Genomic DNA, 19,828 nt, shown 5'->3' with positions numbered 1-19,828 from the left:
AACTACAAAGTTTAAAACTATATACAGTACTATTTACAATATTCTAGATAAAAAAGATATATTTGAAATTAATTATTATCGGTTTTCATCGACTGTCGACCATTGTTTTGTGTTGCTTCACCTCTGGTACTTCCAGCTTGCTCACACCGTATTACTTCGATACGGCTTTCTTTTTGCCTAGCTGCATAACTTCAGTTGTTTCACAGTTAAATGTCTGTGACGATTATTGCGAGGTTGTTTGTTATGCGGAATGTCATATTATTTTTCTTTTATTTCTCTCTCTCCCTAGTGCTTGGTTCCTAACAATTACATTCTCACTTTCCGTGTTTCTTCCTATCTTCGCATTCCAGTCCTCTTTAACAATCACCATATCATGTTTTCGCACACCATGCATCTTTTTCTGCAATTGATCTGAAACCGTTTTTGCCTTCCTCATCAGCATCGTTAGTCGGTGCGTAAACCTGGATTACCGATTAGCCAATTTAGAAACTGGTCATTGAAAGAGGCACTGTTATCCGAAAAAGGAATCCTGCTAGTGTAATGACACTAAAACATGAACCAGTATAATCATGAAAACCTAGGTACCCTGAAGGTTACTATTGCTAGCGGCTACTAATTTAAAGGATTGTAGCAAGTTGTGAGAAAGTCACATTAAGTACTCGCCGAGGTCGTCTCCGTCGTGGAGGGCAAGACTAGTTTCCCTGACAAGGACGAAATTTTTGACATTTCAAAATAACTTTGTTCTTTCTGGCGATGACAGTTTTCGTCACTTTTAAGAAATTTTTACTGAACATTTATTTCCATCTTGGCTATATGTTCATTTAAAACTGGTTTACACGATATCGGTACATTATTCCAATTTTCGGAATACCGCTATTAAATAGCGGCTACGTCTTGCTCAGGAAAAAAAATAGAAGCCGCTAACAATAGCAACATTAAGGTCGCCTGTACAAATCAAAACAAAAGTGCAAAAGTAAAGTGGTAAAACTTTTACATTTAAAAAACATACAAAGCCCGTTTAAATGCTTACTTACTTAATCCTCTTCGTTCCTAAGTGGAACGTAGGTGCTTAAATAGTGTTCGCCACCTATTTTAAATGCTACTTCACTAAAATTCTAGATTCCTTTCAAACTTTTAACGGTAAATTGTTGAACATCAAAACATTAAAAACAAACGCTTTGGAGGCCAAATTCCGACTTTATCTGCGACAGCTAGTAATAGATGACTGATTGTTCCTTGTGTTAAGAGCATGATTAGTGCTTACAAATGTCAGAAATTTAACCATCCGATCGGGTTTAGCCAATGACCGCATCCGTAAACGTCTTCCTGTTGGCTGTGGTCCGTAATCACCATACGACTGACCTCCCACGTGATTAGTTGTCGTCTGGAGAATAGCAGTTAGGTTATTAAGCTACTCTCTATGAAGCAGCCTCCAAGAATATCTACCATTTCCGTTTTAAACATATCTAAATAGGATGGGTCGACGATCCTCAAACTGGAGGGCCAGGGGCTCTCCTCGATCGGGCCAGGCCTTTTACCTATCCGTCAAGATTCAACCAACCAGGGCAAAAACTCCGGCTGCCGTAGCTCGTAAGATCATCAAAATACACAAGTTTAGTTAATGCGAAAAGGTAACAAACCCGAGATGAAGACGTTTTGTTGTTAGCTGGTAAATTCAATCTCTCACAATCAAAGTTCAAAGTCCACTGCATGAACAGGCGCATGGGCCACGTTTTGATTTCAATGAAACATACAAAAAATTGTTTTGGAACGGTAAGCTCCGATCGCCAGAGATTCACAAAAATTTATATCCTGCGATGTACGTTAACACTGACAAAAGAGCCATGTATACAAATACTGCCATTCACACTTCCTTTGAACTTCCTTTAAAGAACAACAACCTTACCTGTTGTATTCAACGAAACAGACGAATTGTTTTCGAAGCTGTCTTACAGCAAATAAAATAAATGTGATTTGCAACATTTGTTTATCTACCAGGTTAATGCATTGCGACAAGAAATGAGTTATCAGGAAAAGCAGGAGCAGAACTTCAATATTGAAAGCTTGTCATTATTTCCTTATTTCAGGTCCGTGATTTGAAATGTCCCAATGCCAAAAGATTGGGTGACAAGGCGGAAGAAGCACTTTTGTATGGCAATCTTGGAGATTCTTTTCGAAATCTCAGTGATTTCAGAAAAGCCAAAGACTACTACGAATTGTGTCTTAAAATCGCCAAAGAAGTAGGAGACAAGGCCGGCGAAGGAAGTGCTTATGGCAATCTTGGAAATGCTTTTCTAAGTCTCGGTGATTTCAGAAAAGCCATAGACTACTACGAATTGCATCTTAAAATCGCCAAAGAAGTAGGAGACAAGGCCGGCGAAGGAAGTGCTTATGGCAATCTTGGAAATGCTTTTCTAAGTCTCGGTGATTTCAGAAAAGCCATAGACTACTACGAATTGCATCTTAAAATCGCTAAAGAAGTAGGAGACAAGGCCGGCGAAGGAAGTGCTTATGGCAATCTTGGAAATGCTTTTTGTAATCTCGGTGATTTCAGAAAAGCCATAGACTACTACGAATTGCATCTTAAAATCGCCAAAGAAGTAGGAGACAAGGCCGGCGAAGGAAGTGCTTATGGCAATCTTGGAAATGCTTTTCTAAGTCTCGGTGATTTCAGAAAAGCCATAGACTACTACGAATTGCGTATTAAAATCGCCAAAGAAGTAGGAGACAAGGCCGGCGAAGGACGTGCTTATGGCAATCTTGGAAATGCTTTTCTAAGTCTCGGTGATTTCAGAAAAGCCATAGACTACTACGAATTGCATCTTAAAATCGCCAAAGAAGTAGGAGACAGGGCCGGCGAAGGAAGTGCTTATGGCAATCTTGGAAATGCTTTTCTAAGTCTCGGTGATTTCAGAAAAGCCATAGACTACTACGAATTGCATCTTAAAATCGCCAAAGAAGTAGGAGACAGGGCCGGCGAAGGAAGTGCTTATGGCAATCTTGGAAATGCTTTTCTAAGTCTCGGTGATTTCAGAAAAGCCATAGACTACTACGAATTGCGTATTAAAATCGCCAAAGAAGTAGGAGACAAGGCCGGCGAAGGACGTGCTTATGGCAATCTTGGAAATGCTTTTCTAAGTCTCGGTGATTTCAGAAAAGCCATAGACTACTACGAATTGCGTATTAAAATCGCCAAAGAAGTAGGAGACAAGGCCGGCGAAGGAAGTGCTTATGGCAATCTTGGAATTGCTTTTCGAAGTCTCGGTGATTTCAGAAGAGCCATAGACTACCACGAATTGGCTCTTAAAATCGCCAAAGAAGTAGGAGACAAGGCCGGCGAAGGAAGTGCTTATGGCAATCTTGGAAATGCTTTTTGTAATCTCGGTGATCTCAGAAAAGCCATAGACTACTACGAATTGGATCTTAAAATCGCCAAAGAAGTAGGAGACAGGGCCGGCGAAGGACGTGCTTATGGCAATCTTGGAAATGCTTTTCGTAATCTCGGTGATTTCAGAAAAGCCATAGACTACTACGAATTGCATCTTAAAATCGCCAAAGAAGTAGGAGACAGGGCCGGCGAAGGAAGTACTTATGGCAATCTTGGAAATGCTTTTTGTAATCTCGGTGATTTCAGAAAAGCCATAGACTACAACGAATTTTATCTTAAAGTCGCCAACGAAATTGGTGACAAGAACAGTGAAGCCAAAGCCTATCACAATCTAGGTAGCAGCTTCGAATCACAAGGTTTCTTACCGAAAGCCTTAGAACATTACGAACTCAGCGTAAGATTATTCAACCAGGTGAGAAGCCTTCTTCAAAGTAGAGATGAGTGGAAAATTGGCTATAGAAATGAAGTTAACTCTGCCTACACTGGTCTATGGAGAGTACTGCTAAAGCAAGGAAAGATGGTTGAAGCTTTGTTTGCTGCTGAGAAAGGACGAGCCCAAGCTCTTTCTGATCTAATGTTATCCCAATTTGGCTTTAGAGAAAGTCATTCCGCCTCACAGGAAGAAGAAGAAGAACAATGTCTTCAACTGAATCGCTCCATTCCTTCAAGTACAGTATTTCAGGCATTTGAAAGTGTTACGATGAATCTCTGGGTTCTCTCAAAAGACGAACCTGTTCTTTTCCTACAGAAAAACATTGGCGAGGCCCGTTCTCTTTTGGATGATGCCACCGCTTTTCTCCAGTCCTTAATACATACTACCTATAAACAAATTGGGGTTCGTTCTGAGATTATGTGCGAGAATCGCTCTATGGATTCTTTTAGAGCAAATCGTTACAAAGCGGATGAGAAGTCTGATGAAGAAAATTGTCAACCTTTTGTGCAACCAGAAAGTTCTTTGAGCACCCTGTATAATATCTTGTTTCAGCCGATTGCCGACCTGGTTCAAGGTGATGAGCTAATCATTGTCCCAGATGGACCACTATGGCTAGTTCCGTATGCTGCATTGATGGATGCGGATTCCAAATACCTGTGTGACTCATTTAGAATCCGGTTGACTCCTTCGTTGACAAGTTTAAGCCTGATTGCAGACTGCTCAGACGACTACCACAGAAGGAGTGGTGCATTACTTGTGGGAGATCCATGGGTAGAAGAAGTTACCAACAGCAAGGGTGAAAAATTCCTGGATCCTCTTCCGTTCGCAAGAAAGGAAGTAGAAATGATCGGAAAGATTGTCAATGTGACGCCTCTCATCGGAAAGAAAGCAAGCAAACGCGAGGTGTTAAAAAGAATGAGTTCAGTTGCTTTAGTTCACATTGCAGCACATGGATGCATGGAAACTGGTGAAATTGCTCTAACTCCGGACGCAAAGCAAGCACCTCGAATCCCTACGAAGGAAGAAGATTACATTTTGAAGATGTCAGATGTTCTGAGTGTTAAAGTGCGAGCAAGACTGGTTGTCCTTAGTTGCTGTCACAGTGGTCGTGGAGAAATAAAAGCTGAAGGTGTGGTCGGTATTGCACGTGCCTTTATGGGCGCTGGTGCTCGTTCTGTTCTGGTATCACTGTGGGCAATTAATGACGAAGCTACGATGGAGTTTATGAAAAGTTTCTACCATCACCTTGTGGATGGAAGAAGCGCAAGCGAGTCCCTGAACCAGGCCATGAAAGATTTTAGAGAATCAAACAAGTACAGTGATCTGAAATACTGGGCGCCTTTTGTACTTATTGGAGACGACGTCACTCTAGACTTTTCTCAATGAGTAAGTAAAAAAAAGTTCTGTTCACCATGAAGAGAAACCGTATATTTTCCAAAAAAAAACAGTGCTACTTAGTTATTTTCAAAGTCAGTCATACTAGTTGCATGTTCTTTGCTTAGATGAGGAGATTAAAGCTAAGACTTTTATGCCAAATAGAAACCCACTAAAATTGCGACTGCTACCTTGCATAATTTCCCGTCCTCAATCCCATCTCACCTATTACTTGTAAGGCTGTGTGAATTTCGAGACAAACAAGCAAATAACTTTAGTTAATTGCTCGTTTTTAGTAATATGATCCAACAATTTCAAAGTTATGACCAATTTTAAGATTTAAAGTACCCCCTGTTCCTCTGACTTTTTTAAGTTCCCAATTTATACTAAATTCCTTCCCTCAAAAAAGGCTTGAAAATAAATCGGTAAATTCTACAATTCTTTTAAAAAATGGTTAGTATTACTTTGTTTCTGGTTTCTGTTACAGTTTCCAAAGGAATGTATGAAGATGTTAACAAGTGTTAGCGTCCCAGTTAGAAGCAAGGTTTCCTTGAAAGTGGACTAAACTGAGTGTTCTCAAACTCAATTTTATCTTTGTTGTTCAAACAGCTGTTAGCAGCATTGTTGTTTTACTTTGAAGCCGTGTACACAGACTTAAGGAGATCATTATAGCAGATTGTACTTTCTCATGCTAGTGTAATGTTTATTTCTCGATGTATTTTTGCGTTATGCAGGTCAACACACGCGTGAGCTTAAAGGAGCTCAGTCACGGCAACTCATCCTGAAAAAACTGACAGGTTTTTTCAAGTTTGTCAGTCGTAATCCGTCTTATATAAACTTCGTCAGTCAAAACCATCCTTGGTTATTTTCGCGTTTTGATTACTCCTTTGTTGTTTTTCTACATTACACAGGTTTCCTTGAATTTGGAAGTAATCAGAAAAATGACTTAAAATATCGCGACAATGCCCCTTTAAGTTGCCTTGATATATTGGGTTAATATATTCAATTTCAGCAAGTTAGGAAATGTGAAAAAAAAACAACTTCTTCAATTTTGTCATTTTGTTGTTTCTATAAGGTTTAACGATCGACATATAAATTATTAAGTTAACACACAAGACCCAGTTTGTTAAAAAAAATGCAGAAACTGTTTTGCAGCAGCCTTACTCAAAATTACGTGTAATATGGATATGAATTGAAGAGACTTCGTAATTAAGTTAAAATTTACAGAACGATCTGAAGCAACAGAATTGTACCTTTTGTGGCGCTGTCGTCCATTTGTTTTATATTATACCTATATCATTTGTGTAGATCACGTAAATAATTAGAAAATAATGAGAATTCGGAAAAGATTAACACAAGCATAGAATTTCAGTGCTTTAAAGATTTTCCCGAACCGTCGTAAAGTTATCTTTCACTTTTTTCACATTTGTATCCGACAAAGACAGGTTGTCAAAAGCTTGTACTTTTTACTTGTAAATAATTTTATTGCGATGAATCCCTCGTTACAGATTTCCAATTTTCTTATTTTATTTCTAGATAAGCAAAGATTGATTTTTTTCCAGTTCTCATGAGCTAGTTAAGTCTTTGTACCAGGCTAACCATCTACGCACATTAGCAATAGATGGCGACCGATTTTGAGCTTGAGTTGGAGAGTAGCTTTAAGCTTGCAAGAAAGACTTGTTTCAAATAATAAATGCTTATAACGGTATTTGTTTTTCTTGTCTGTTCATTACAATTGTTTAAATTTGAAGTCAAATGTTCTTTGATTCTCTGTGACGCAGGAGCAGTTGGTTGGGGCGAAGCAAAGTAAATCTGGCAAAATTTGGAGCGACGAAAGTTCTCTTGAAACCGGGTTTACCTTGTTTCGCCCGTGGGGCGTGTCCTTTGAGGACATTCAATCTGACGTTATGTGAAAGCAGTTTGATGGGGAAGGGCTTTTATCCGGTCGGGCTTATAACGGGAATAGGTCTCTCTTTTTTACTAGCCGAGACAGATTGGCCGTTAACCAGGGGGAGGGGTATAAACGGAGGGGGAGACGGGGTGGGCTTCGGCAATTTTACGGTATAAAGGTTCCTGAAAGATTATTTTCTAGAGAGGTCAGCTGGTATCTTGAGAAAGTAGTAGAACAGCATCCCAACAACCTTAATGTGAAGCTAACATGAAAATTTCGCGAAGTACGCTTCTACTCCACGTGTTCGCACGCTGACACATTTTGCGCAGTATCGTTTAAGTGCTGAAATGCGTGGCAAATAAAAATTATGTTATCTAGCTCTTCTTTTCCTTCTTCTTCTTTTGGGTTGTACATGGTCACATGACACCTAACAAGGAAACTGCCTATCACCAAATGTCCATGAGCGGGTAACATTGCGAAAGCAGTGACGTCAAAGGGTAACTGTACCCTTTGATATCACAAAAAATACACACAGGAGTAAGGCGCCCAGACTCAATGGTGTCAGAGCCACTGAAGACTAAGGAGGTGGGGCGAGACTAAAAGCTGGAGTACTTTCTTATTGCTCCACCCCTTTTGGCTCTACCAGCGTTTGGCTCTCTGGAAGTGGTTAGAGCGCTGGACTTGTAATCCGGAGGTTGCGGGTTCAAATCCTCCTCCCCGCCACTAGATGGATTTGCCTTCGGTCGTCCTGAATTCAACTCCTCCACGCCTTGTAAATAGCCAACTGGACTTCCCAACCTTGAATTTTGCTATTAATTTGAATGACTATTAATGGACCTCAAGTCATACAAGCCAGGGAAAAATCATGCTCGTAATTTTTAAAATCTGCCTACCAGTATATACTTTTTTAATTTGTTATTTCTTAAAACAGAAACACCTCTTGGCTGGGCTTCTGGGTTGTTGTATGAGAAATAAAAATCAAGTGTTACAATGTGGCTTTGTACAGCATCTGCACTGTCAATATAATACATTGAAGACAAAAAGTAACATTATTTTCGTCTCTTTAAGTGGGCCTTCCATCTCTTTGAATATGGCAATCTTTTCCACTTTTTACTTTTGTTTTTTGGTCTAAAATCTGTAGACAATAAAAGATACAAAATCAAAAAACAACATAAGTGAAAGCTATACAAGAATGAATGCATTAAAGGGTCCTGAAGGGGAGGGGGGTATAAATCCCATTTCCCAGCCCAAATTTTGCCCAATCCCATCTCTCCCCAAATCCCAGTCCCAGTTCCAATTTCTTGTTTGTGATTCCCACTCGCAGTGACCCAAGTCTCATTTTCTCAATGAAAATTTGCCCAAATCCTAGTTCCCATTTTATCCCTTCAGGCCCCCTCCTTTTAGCTATACTCCCTAGGGAAATGAAACAACACAACTAACATTGAACATGCTGTGATCAAGTGGACATCATTCTTTGAATGATTGTGTATATATACATGTGTGTGCGCATCCCATCAATAAGAATGGCTTTGGATGAAACTGAAAAGAGCTTGTGAGACATCCCAATGACTGGCCCCATGAAAAAAAAAAAACATTTGTGCCCCTTTGATCTTCTACGCTCATTCATTTTGGCTCAATCTCAAGAAAACAAAGAGGATTTCAGTATTTTGATTCTTACAAATTAATGTAAATTCACATAATTATAATATTGCAACTCCAATTTCAAATTAAATAAAAACTAGTAGCTTTTGCAAGCAACTCTGTAGAAATAGTCACTGTCATAACGGCCTCACTTCCATGTTGAGTGTTAGCGAGTGTAAAAACCAGTTTGACAAGTTTCAAGATGTTTTTAGTTAGCACGAGGTCGAGTGAACATGGTGGAACGGTTTCGGTGGAACATGTAGTCAAGTCGAGATGTTGAGTTATTAAATTCAGTTTTATTACAAAAATACGAGTCAACGATTATTACATGGCGCCCAACGTGGGGCAGTGAAGCCGAACGACAATCAAACGAGTGAGCAACAGCCGAGAAGACGAGAAACTTCAACAACGTGTGAGCAATGGCCGAGGATTTAGAGCGATTGAAAGCGATTAGAGGAGCACATCGAGGAGTTACGACAAAGTTAACACAACAAGCCGATAGAATCTTTGAAAAGGAGTCTTTGACAAGCGATGATTACGAGCGTCTCTTTGTGATAAATCAACAACTGGAAACGAAATTGTCCACACTAAACGAGTACGATCAGAAAATCCTGACGGTGTGTGACGTGGCGAATATCGAGAATGAAATCGAAGAATCTCAACGCGCGGTGGAAAAGATCATGGAATCTAAACGAAAAATCGATTTGAAGTTAAAGCGAAGGTCAAACGAGTCAAGTGGCCAAAATCACGAAAGCAACACGTCGACAAGTCAAGAACCGAAAGCGAAAGCAAGGCTACCGAAGCTGTCATTACCGAAATTCCGTGGAGATGTAACGAAATGGAGCACGTTCTGGGATAGTTTTCAATCAGCGATTCACGACAACCGAGAAATATCGAAAGTGGACAAATTTAACTATCTGAATTCAGTATTGGAGGGAGCAGCAGCAAGAGCCATCGCTGGATTAACTTTGACTGCGTCAAACTACGACAACGCCGTGGAAATATTGCAAGATCGCTTCGGTAAACCGCAGCAAATTATTTCAGCTCATATGGACGAGCTCATCAAACTACAGCCAAGCCACAACGATCGTCCAGCGTCGCTCAGATATGTTTACGATCAGATCAGTGTTCATGTGCGTGGTTTGGCTTCGCTTGGAATTTCTTCAGAGCAATACGGAAGTTTGTTGATACCAGTGGTCATGTCGAAGCTGCCCAGCGAAATTCGATTACAAGTCGCACGCAACACGACCGATGAAATTTGGAAGATTGAAGAATTGCTCCAAACGATCAAGAAAGAAGTTGAAGCTAGAGAAACAAGCGAACATGTGAAAACAGGCGAAAGCCCGCGAAAATCTCCCTTTGTGAAACCGCCAATTCCATCCGCGAACTCCCTGGTCGCAAACAAAGTCAGCGATATTACTGTGAAGTGTGTTTACTGTAAAGAAATTCATTTTTCTGCGTCCTGTGTAAAAGTTCAAGACCCGAGTCAGCGTAAAGAGATCCTCCTGAAAGAACGCCGATGTTTAAACTGCCTGTGGCCTGGCCATGTGGCGAGCGTTTGCCAAAATCCGAAGGTTTGCCGCCATTGCGGAGAACGACATCATCAATCAATCTGCCCAACCTTGTCAAAACATCGCAGCGAGGAAAAGCCAACCACCAAACCATCCGCAGGAGAATTCAGCAACACTACCACGACAAACACGGTTAGAGATAAAGGAACAGTTCTTTTACAAACGGCAAGGGCCACGGCCTTCAATGAAGGGAACTCAAAGTCAACAGAAGTTCGCATATTATTTGACAATGGCAGTCAGCGTTCGTACGTAACAAGCAATTTGATGTCAAAATTGAATTTGAAGCCTGTCAAAACCGAAACCCTGCATTTGAATACCTTTGGTGGAAACACGTTCCGAAAGCAGAGTTGTGATGTGGTTAAACTCCGACTGAAAGGACACGACGGCGAAGAAGTCGAAATAAGCGCCCTTTGTTATCCAACTATTTGCTCGCCATTACCTTCGAAGGTCAAAGTGAACTATCCTCATTTGGAGGGTCTACAATTAGCAGACAATTTGGACGACAACTGTGGATCGATTGATGTTTTAATTGGATCGGACTATTATTGGGAAAAAGTCGGTGGTGAAACTGTGCGAGGAGATTATGGCCCAACAGCGATTTCGAGCAGATTTGGATGGCTTTTGTCTGGTCCGTTGCGTGACTCCGTGACATCGGATACTGTTTCATCTAACTTAGTTATTTCGGGAGATTGCCCTTTCGCTCCGCACGAAAACGATGAATTAATAAACAACCTTGAAAGATTCTGGAAAACTGAGTCTATTGGAATTCAAGAAGCAAAGGAAGATGTTTCCCAATCGAAGGAAGAATTTGTCAGTGTAAAGCACAATGGTGAGAGATATGAAATCGACCTTCCCTGGAAGAATGACTGTTTACCAATTCCTGACAATTACAATCTCTGCTACAACCGCCTGAAATCGATGCATCACAAGTTGAACAAAACGCCACAAATTTTGAGAGAATATGATGGCATCATTCAAGAACAACTCGCATCAGGAATTATTGAAAAGGTTCCCAATCCAGAAGTCGAAACAAGGAACAGTGAAGATACGCATTATTTGCCTCACCATGCTGTAATTCGCCAGAATCGAGAAACCACAAAACTCCGGATTGTTTATGATGGCTCTGCAAAATCGCCAGGTCAAGAACATTCCCTCAATGATTGCTTGCCTACTGGTCCTAATTACATCCCACAACTGGTTGATGTGCTGGCTAGATTTCGATGGAATCCAATTGCAATTTCTGCGGACATTGAGAAAGCATTTTTGATGATCAGCATTCAAGAAAGCCACCGAGATATGCTTCGCTTCCTATGGCTGAAAGACCCGTTTGTCTTCAATTCAGAAGTTGTTCAACTGCGATTTTGCCGACTGGTGTTTGGGTTGAGGCCATCGCCATCCATCTTAGGTGCTACCCTTACACATCATTTAGATTCTTACAAGGAACGCTATCCCGAAGTGGTTGAATTGATTAAGAATTCGCTTTACGTCGATGACTTACTGGCTGGTGCTGGCAATGTACAAGAAGGATTTGAAATGTATCAGCAATCGAAGGAACTGATGGCGAAAGGAGGTTTTAACTTGCGCAAATGGAATTCAAACTCTGCTAGTTTGCTTCAGCTCATCGACAACAAAGAAAAAGCCATGGTGCAAACGAAGACCGAGGAAGTAAATCAGCCGATCGAAGAAGAAGACGAATCATTTACCAAGTCCACTATTGGTCCAAACCAAGTGTCAGATAAGCTAGTAAAGACCCTTGGAGTCTGCTGGGACACCGAATCAGACGAAATGTCATTTGACTTTAAGGAACTGATCGAGTATGCGAACACCCTACAAGTCACTAAGAGATCTCTGCTTAAGTTATCAGCCAAAGTGTTTGATCCTCTAGGACTTTTGAGCCCTTTCACCATTACAATGAAATGCGAGTTTCAGTCCCTTTGTTTGGAGAAGTTTGATTGGGATGTCGAGTTACAAGGGAATCGTCAAAAGCTGTGGAAGAACTTTGTGTCTAGCCTGACACAACTGAACAATGTGCGTGTACCTCGTTGTTACTTTAATTCAAGTATGTCGCCAACTGACATTCAGATTCATGCCTTTAGTGACGCGTCGAAGAAAGCCTATGCGGCTGCGGTCTATTTGCGTTCCGAGTACGAAGATGGTCATGTTGAAGTCAAATTACTTTCATCCAAGACACGAGTGGCACCCATCAAACAGCAAACCATACCAAGACTGGAACTACTTGGTGCAACCATCTCAGCAAGACTTGTCAGCAACCTGTTGAAGTCGCTGCCGTGTGAAATCAAACCTACCTTTTGGGTGGATTCAACAACTGTCCTTTACTGGATAAAGCAAGAGAAACCATGGAAACAATATGTACAAAACCGTGTTCAAGAAATTCGCCAGAGTGTACCCGAAGCTTCATGGAATTACTGTCCAGGTCCTCTAAATCCAGCCGATTTGCCTTCGCGCGGCTTATCTGGAGAGGAACTTGTGGAGAGCTCGCTCTGGTGGAATGGACCCGAATTTTTGAAGAATCCAGACAGCGATTGGCCGAAGTCACCAGAAATGAAAGCAGGCAACGAAGAAGCTATGATTGAACTAGTCAAATGTCCTCCGAATGTAACTCATTCTCTGTTAAACGCTCAAGAACCTTCAACCCCGATTAACTTCACTGCCGTTATCGACCCGAAGAAATACAGCTCATTGACGAAATTGCTTCGCATTTCAGCCTATGTCTTGCGGTTTATCAACAAGTTGAAGTCGAATGTGTCAGACTGTGCTGGCAAACCCTCAAAGGAGCTGAGTGCCTCTGAGATTAACGAAGCCGAAGTGTACTGGATTAAGTCAATCCAAGCAAGCAATTTTGAAGCCGAGATTAACTTCCTGACAAAGAATTCTCAAGTGACGCCATTACCAAGAGTAAAGCAATTTGGATTGTACAAAGATGACAAGGGCATATTGAGATGCAAAGGAAGACTAGACAATGCAGATATCCCAACCACAAGCAAGAATCCCATATTGTTGCCTTCCAAGAATGACTTTGTAAGCTTATTGATAAAGGATGTTCATGCAAAAGTCAAGCACAATGGAGTCAGGGACACACTTACGACTCTGCGAGAAAAGTACTGGGTCTTGCGTGGTCGAGAAGCAACAAAGAGAATTGTGAAAGAATGTGTCATTTGCCGAAAGTTCGAAGGCGTGCCATTTAAACCTCAGTCTACCCCAGACTTGCCTGATATGCGCGTGGCAGACGCCCCTCCATTTACATATACGGGTGTAGACTTTGCCGGACCTCTGTACGTCACAAGTCCAATGCAACAATCAAGTGAGAAGAATTCAGAGAAAGTTTACATTTGCCTATTCACGTGTGCGACAACCCGCGCCGTTCATTTAGAACTCACACCTGATCTGGGCGTGAACTCATTTCTACAAGCATTTCGTCGATTTTCAAAAAGACGTGGACTACCCTCAACACTGATATCCGACAACGCCAAAACATTTAAAGCTGCCTCCAAAGAGATCAAGAAAATCGTCAAATCACGAGAAGTTCAACGCTATCTCTCCAATGAACGAGTAACATGGCAATTTATCATAGAGAAGGCCCCATGGTGGGGAGGATTCTGGGAGAGACTCATCCAAAGCGTGAAGAGATGCAACAAGAAGACAGTGGGGAGAACCTCTTTAGACTACCATGAACTGGACACATTAGTGGTGGAAGTCGAAAGTATCATCAATTCACGACCTCTCACTTACATTTATGATGACGAGGAGTCTATTTCACACCCTCTGACACCGTCCCATTTGATCAATGGTCGCAAGATCAGTGCAATGCCAAACGACGAGCACTTTGAAATAATGAGCACCCACAATACTCTAACCAGAAGACAACGACATCACAGGCAGTTGCTGCAACAGTTCTCAAAGCAGTGGAGACGAGAGTACCTGTTAGGTTTACGAGAGAACTCTACAGCTAAGTCTGTCAATGGTAACCGCGACACCATAACTGTTGGCGACGTTGTTATTCTCAAGAATGACTCTACTTCCAGAGCATTTTGGAAACTGGGTAAAGTGGAGCAGTTAATCCCAGGAAAAGATGGAAAGGTCAGAGCAGCTATTGTCAAGGTGTTGAGCAGTAACGGAAAAACTCAACTTCTGAAGAGAGTGATTCAGCACTTGATCCCTATTGAAGTACGAGCAGAATCAAGCAACAATCAAGTACCGCCAACGCCGAGTACACAATTACCAGGACCGCAACCAGAAGTTAACAGCAGTTCAGGCAACCAGCGACCACGACGGAATGCCGCAATTCGAGGAGAACTGTTGAGAAGAGAACTTTTGAACACTTAAGTTTGACTTTAGTTTTTGTTTGACCCCTACAGTGGTCAAGGTGGGGAGTGTCATAACGGCCTCACTTCCATGTTGAGTGTTAGCGAGTGTAAAAACCAGTTTGACAAGTTTCAAGATGTTTTTAGTTAGCACGAGGTCGAGTGAACATGGTGGAACGGTTTCGGTGGAACATGTAGTCAAGTCGAGATGTTGAGTTATTAAATTCAGTTTTATTACAAAAATACGAGTCAACGATTATTACAGTCACTGAGATAAAATAAAAATTGAGAATACTTTTGACACCAAGCTACACAGATTTAATTGCATAAGAACCTTAATACTCAAAGTTAGGTTTTCAAGTAGCATCAATTTCAGAAATGCCTGAGGGAACATGCACTCAGACCCTCCCACCACCCACACCTTGCCTGGCATGTGTGCCATTGTGGAGAAATGTTGGGCATTCATATGGTACATTAGCCCCAGAGCCTCTTACCTAAATAAAATGTTTCTGGAGGTATAACTTTCTTGGGTTCACTGAGAATGACACCTCCATCCTTAATGGCTTAGGAAAATGCACTGGTCTGTGTGTTGGACAAGTTTATGTGGTAAGTACCAGTAGAAGTATGGAACCACTAATAATATTGCAGTTTTCAGTGATATGGGAACTCTGAAATTTAAAATCCAACTAACGAATTGCATTTTTGGCTCCTGTCAATCATAATTATGGCAACAGCCAACAAACCATGAAAAACAGAAACAAACAAAATGAATTTTAATCCTCCAATCACAACTGTTGGACATGACTTTTGACCCGGTTGAAGCTACTGAATTTCTGTTTCCCAAGAAGTCCGCTAAGATGATTGATGGCAGCAAAAAGTGTAAGCTGTTGGTTGAGGATTGAATTTCAGAGTTTGCATGTCACTGAAAACTGCAATAACATTACATCATAAAACTACACACAGGTAAGCTAGTTTGAATCTGAGCAATTTTTGATAATGAACTTGCCGAATATTGTGACTATTATAAGAAATAATTTGGTAAAAGGTAGACACCATGCTTTGAACAATCAGAAATGAAATGAGACAGTTGTTGCACAATAACTAAACCGCAGTAAAGTATAATAATCATACAGTATCCACTTGTATATACCTTGCAGGTGTACAAGTAGCAGGGATGTAGATTGGAGCCAGGAGCCGCATAAAATACCTGTCTGTTGCATGGATTTTACTGCCTACGAAGGGTGAGAAATGGGAAATTAGGTAGATTTTGAAGCCCAAGTACTTGCCTATAGCAAAGAAATTTCCACTAGTTTCAAATCTCAGCTACATCCCTGCATGGGAGTCAGAATTAATGCTAAGGGTAGATCTATGATAGACTAGCATCCCATCCAGGGGGAGTACTCCTAGACACTTCATGCTATCGAAACTGGGACAAACTCTGTCATGATTGGCCACTAGGCTTAAACACAAGACATTTTTAGACTATAACCAAGGACACAGAGGTAACCGTTACCATTTGCTTCAACAGCTCTACTTTTTAACTTCCCAGTTAACTTGTGATCCCTGCCTCAAGGCATCTCTGTGCCATCACTCTACCAACATTCTTCACAGCAGTGATGTCTGTAGTTTCATAAAGATGTTTTGTAATTTCAAATTCAGTGGTGGATGTGGAGACAATGCAGGGTTGGAAACTAAAATTTCGGAGCACTCGCCATCTGGGCGAGTGACCTTCAAATTGCACTCGCCCAGATCAGTTTTCACTCGCCCAGGATCCTGAAGAGAAAGTTTAGCCCCCCTCCGCCCACTTATAAAATGTACAACTTAAATTTTTAATCATGTTTTATCACGCTTTGCTACCGTGGTGGTCGATCGCGATACAGACTGAAATTTATTTCTTTAACGAAAAATCGACAAAAATAGACCTTACTCCACGATAAAAACACGAGCACACTTCAAAAGTTGAAATGCAGTTTTACTTGATACGTATTCCTAAATTCCTGTAGTTTGTGTTGAAACTGTACAGAAAAAGAGGCGGGAAAATAGCCATCTTGCCTTGTTTCGCGGCTCGGTGGACGAGTCAGTTTATTTATGACCAGAGGTATTACTTTCTACAAGCACGTCCATCATGTAAAAATCACCAAACGGAAGCTATTTTTGTCTGTTTACAAACGCAAACACAGCCTTGTCTGCCTTGTTGGAGATTTCAAAATGTTGGAAAGCTACCAGCTTGTAGATAGTGTAGATTATTTTAAAGTGGAAAGTAAAAGGTAACTCTTATTTTGAATAATTTATTGAAAATCATACTCGCCAAACCGGGCGAGTGATCCGTGATTTGTACTCGCCCGACTGTTTTCACACTCGCCTGGGCGAGTGGGCGAGCGCTAATTTCCAACCCTGAGACAAGAACAACTGCACTGTTGTGAAGCACCTGAGCTCTCGTGTGCCAGTTTGTTATTAAAAACTTAAGTCTGCATATGAAATTATAACAGAAATATAATCAAACAGAAGTATAGTTGTACAAAGGAATTCAAAACTCCTCTGGAGACAAACTCCCTGAATATTTAAGTACAAGGATTTTCACACTTGGCAGTATGGAATAAAATCATTAATTTTTTGATCATTTCTTGAATTTCATATTGTTGCATTGACTTGTGCTTTATAGAGACTTTTGTGTATTATACTCCTATTTTTATGCAATGTTATCACGTGGTGTATTCACATACACCTTAAATTTTCAAACTCCACCTACCATCCATAAGTAAGGCCAATGAATAAGGAAGAATAAAGGAAGATGCTTTTGATGCTTTCCAAATGATTACTTTTTATAGTTTTGGGAGGTGTCCACCTTTAATAACCATCAAAGGTTGGGATTCTATGGAATGCGGGAGAAGAGAGGGCAGGAAGTGGGATTCCCAAATTGGTGTCAGCTGGAAGGAATAGAGAATGTTTGCAACATTGCATAAAATGTTGCTGTCAAAAAAGCACTAAGAGGCAGGAACTCCACTTGGTAAGAGTGGGAAACCAGGAGCGAAAGGAATGGAAACCAGGCAGTTCAGATCTGTCTGTACCCTTACCACTCCCCCCCCCCTCCTGACCCTGCCCCACACTCCCCCAAATCCTCACTGCAAACAACTGGCATATAATATAGTCACCCAGATATCCTATAATAAACTACCATAAAGTCACCCATGAGATATCTGGGTGACTATATGTACTTGCCCAACAACTGTCTACATAGCCCACTTTGCAGATGTGGTGGCCATGTTGATTCTGCCCCCAGAACATCCTATAATATTTGTTATTATTATTATCACGGTAATTGCACAATTATCACAGTAAAAGAATAAATCACTTCAATAAGCATTATAGGATGCCCTGGGGGCAAAATCAATATGGCCGACGTATCTGCAAAATAGAGTATGCAATTTCGTTCTGTTAAATGAAAATGCAAAAACTTACTTGTTATAGAAATCAACCCTTTACGTCTGTGTAGAATATCCTCTTGGCTTGTTGTATCCAAAATATTCAGCATTTCGATTCTTAAATTCACTTTTAATTGGAATTTTTGAGTTTTAATTCTCACGGTCATTTTCGGCATCTCTCTTAATCTCCGCTTCACTTGACTTGCTGCACTAGAAAAGCTACACCGCGAAAGGGCACAAATTTTTCTGGAAATAATTTTTGGGTTCATCGACTTATATGCGATTATATGAGTGAAAGCTTTTGTCTAAAAGGAGGAAAACATGGAACCACTCTCGCAATGTTGTTAAATGCTGTTAGAAGCCATCTTGGATGCGCTTACGCGCATGTTCACAAACCGTGTATTACATGACCCACTAAGCCAGAACTACTTTAACCGCTGTTCGCGTAAACAGAAAACTAAATTCTCACGGAAAGGGATCATTACATTTTCACGGGGAATTAGATTGGAGCGGTAAAATAAACCAAGATGAGGTAAGAAATGCTTCGTTAATAAGTAAGGTGTGCTTCAAGTACGTATTGTGCCCAGTGCACGAGGACTTACGAATGCTTAAGACTAAGTGCCTGTATTATATAGTTACTTGCGCTAGAGGTATCTGTATAGAAAATGGTTGTTAATTTCTACTTTATTTTTTATTCTTATTATTTTCGTGGCGTACTGCAGGTCTGTAAACTAGCCTTTTAGCTAAGCGTTCCTCGTTTTAATGCTTTTCGTCGTTTTAACTTAGCTTTTACTTTTTACCTTCGGTCACCTTCGGTCGATTCTGTACCTAAGGATACCAATACCAATTACAGACATATTGGAAGGGGATACCCATATCACTAGAAATTTAGGTATCCCAGTCTTTGTCGAAAGGGTCTGTCCAAAATGCTTGTATGGCGTTAAATTTCAGTCCGGGAACGGAGGTCACATGCACAATTTTCGCACATCGCGTGACAACCCTATGTCATTTGCAGGTTGATCATGCTCGCCCGCATATTGATTTAAGAGGATCTTATGTGGACCTGGTAAGGCAAGTGTACCGTGCCTGCATTGGGAAGAGAATGATCAGTTTTAAGGATGAAAGTTTCTGTTTTATTTACACGCGTGTTATATACGGGACATTCTTACGCGAAGCACTTTCAGTTTCGAGAAATGTAAGCACTGCAATGTAAGCATCTGAAGGCTCTTTCAGTTTCGAGAGCGTGACACATGCCAGTTCATGCGAATAAGATTATGACTCAACAAGACAACGAAGAGAAAACTTGAAGTTGGCAATACAATTACCCCATATTCAACTGACATGTTATTTAAGCAGACGACACTTTTGCTCTATCACTTCAAACAGACACTTTCAATAGCCTAAATCATTGCCTGATTCCGTGTCATATGCATTACAATTGATCACGAGAACAATCAACTTTCTCAGAAACAGGGGATTCCCCTTATCAATATTCCAAGTTCATTTCAAACGTTTCAAAGTGAAAGCTTTCACGCGATAAGTCTGATCTACCAGCTTATGGATCTGTTCCTTCAAAAGTTTTGCAAGTAATTTATTCCTCAATTCCTTCAAAGGATCAGCAAGTGTCTCAATGAGATTAAGGTGCCCAGAGAATCGGTTTAGTAGCGATTTCCTTTGTTACAAGTGTTCGTAAATTTTAACTCATTCGGCTTTGGCCGGCTTTGTCTCTCCGATTCGTGTACTCTTGAAGTTCAATATTTTGGCCCCGCTTTTAGCTCCTTTTTGC

General features: G+C 40.8%; 4 protein-coding genes across 8 annotated transcripts in view; 2 read left to right on the top strand and 2 right to left on the bottom strand.

The window, feature by feature from the left end:
• Positions 1-442, bottom strand: part of LOC144647544 (dnaJ homolog subfamily C member 7 homolog) — a 12,989-nt gene extending 12,547 nt beyond the window's left edge. The window contains exon 1 of the mRNA XM_078507339.1: positions 311-442. Coding sequence (XP_078363465.1) covers positions 311-442 — 132 coding nt within the window. The remainder of the gene's footprint in view (positions 1-310) is intronic.
• Positions 443-553: 111 nt separating this feature from the next.
• LOC144647543 (uncharacterized) lies at positions 554-6,903 on the top strand. The gene is made up of 3 exons (XM_078507338.1): positions 554-592; positions 2,088-5,207; positions 5,683-6,903. The coding sequence occupies exons 1-2, from the start codon at positions 554-556 to the stop codon at positions 5,205-5,207; spliced, it is 3,159 nt and encodes a 1,052-aa protein (XP_078363464.1). The 3' UTR covers positions 5,683-6,903.
• A 1,077-nt stretch (positions 6,904-7,980) lies between these two features.
• Positions 7,981-18,532, bottom strand: LOC144645485 (uncharacterized). Of its 5 annotated transcripts, none has more exons than XR_013569274.1 (4): positions 18,080-18,532; positions 16,134-16,240; positions 15,115-15,202; positions 7,981-8,221 (listed from the first exon to the last, which is right to left on the bottom strand). XR_013569274.1 is itself a non-coding variant. In XM_078505078.1 (4 exons), the coding sequence occupies exons 1-3, from the start codon at positions 18,309-18,311 to the stop codon at positions 15,115-15,117; spliced, it is 402 nt and encodes a 133-aa protein (XP_078361204.1). In that variant the 5' UTR covers positions 18,312-18,532; the 3' UTR covers positions 7,981-8,221. The 5 variants fall into 5 exon arrangements, 1 of the variants encoding a protein (XP_078361204.1); XR_013569277.1 differs by lacking the exon at positions 16,134-16,240 and adding an exon at positions 15,771-15,848; XM_078505078.1 differs by lacking the exon at positions 16,134-16,240 and adding an exon at positions 15,771-15,852.
• Positions 8,961-14,814, top strand: LOC144645262 (uncharacterized). The gene has a single exon (XM_078504752.1). The coding sequence runs from the start codon at positions 9,147-9,149 to the stop codon at positions 14,640-14,642; it is 5,496 nt and encodes a 1,831-aa protein (XP_078360878.1). The 5' UTR covers positions 8,961-9,146; the 3' UTR covers positions 14,643-14,814.
• Positions 18,533-19,828: the final 1,296 nt, after the last annotated feature.

The sequence above is a fragment of the Oculina patagonica genome, chromosome 3, assembly GCF_052425735.1.
Source record: "Oculina patagonica isolate OP01 chromosome 3, crgOcupat, whole genome shotgun sequence".
NCBI lineage: Eukaryota > Metazoa > Cnidaria > Anthozoa > Scleractinia > Oculinidae > Oculina > Oculina patagonica.
This window is presented reverse-complemented; position numbering and strand designations above follow the sequence as displayed.

Bases quoted from the DNA above. Each gene is read 5' to 3' on its own strand.
- LOC144645485 (XM_078505078.1), bottom strand. From the start codon at position 18,311: ATGAACCCAAAAATTATTTCCAGAAAAATTTGTGCCCTTTCGCGGTGT. The intron at 15,853-18,079 runs GTAAGTTTTTGC...CACCCTTCGTAG, and splicing joins AGGGTTGATTTCTATAACAA to GCAGTAAAATCCATGCAACA. The intron at 15,203-15,770 runs GTATATACAAGT...TCCAACACACAG, and splicing joins GCTACTTGTACACCTGCAAG to ACCAGTGCATTTTCCTAAGC.
- LOC144647543 (XM_078507338.1), top strand. From the start codon at position 554: ATGAACCAGTATAATCATGAAAACCTAGGTACCCTGAAG. The intron at 593-2,087 runs GTTACTATTGCT...TCCTTATTTCAG, and splicing joins AAAACCTAGGTACCCTGAAG to GTCCGTGATTTGAAATGTCC.
- LOC144645262 (XM_078504752.1), top strand. From the start codon at position 9,147: ATGGCCGAGGATTTAGAGCGATTGAAAGCGATTAGAGGAGCACATCGA.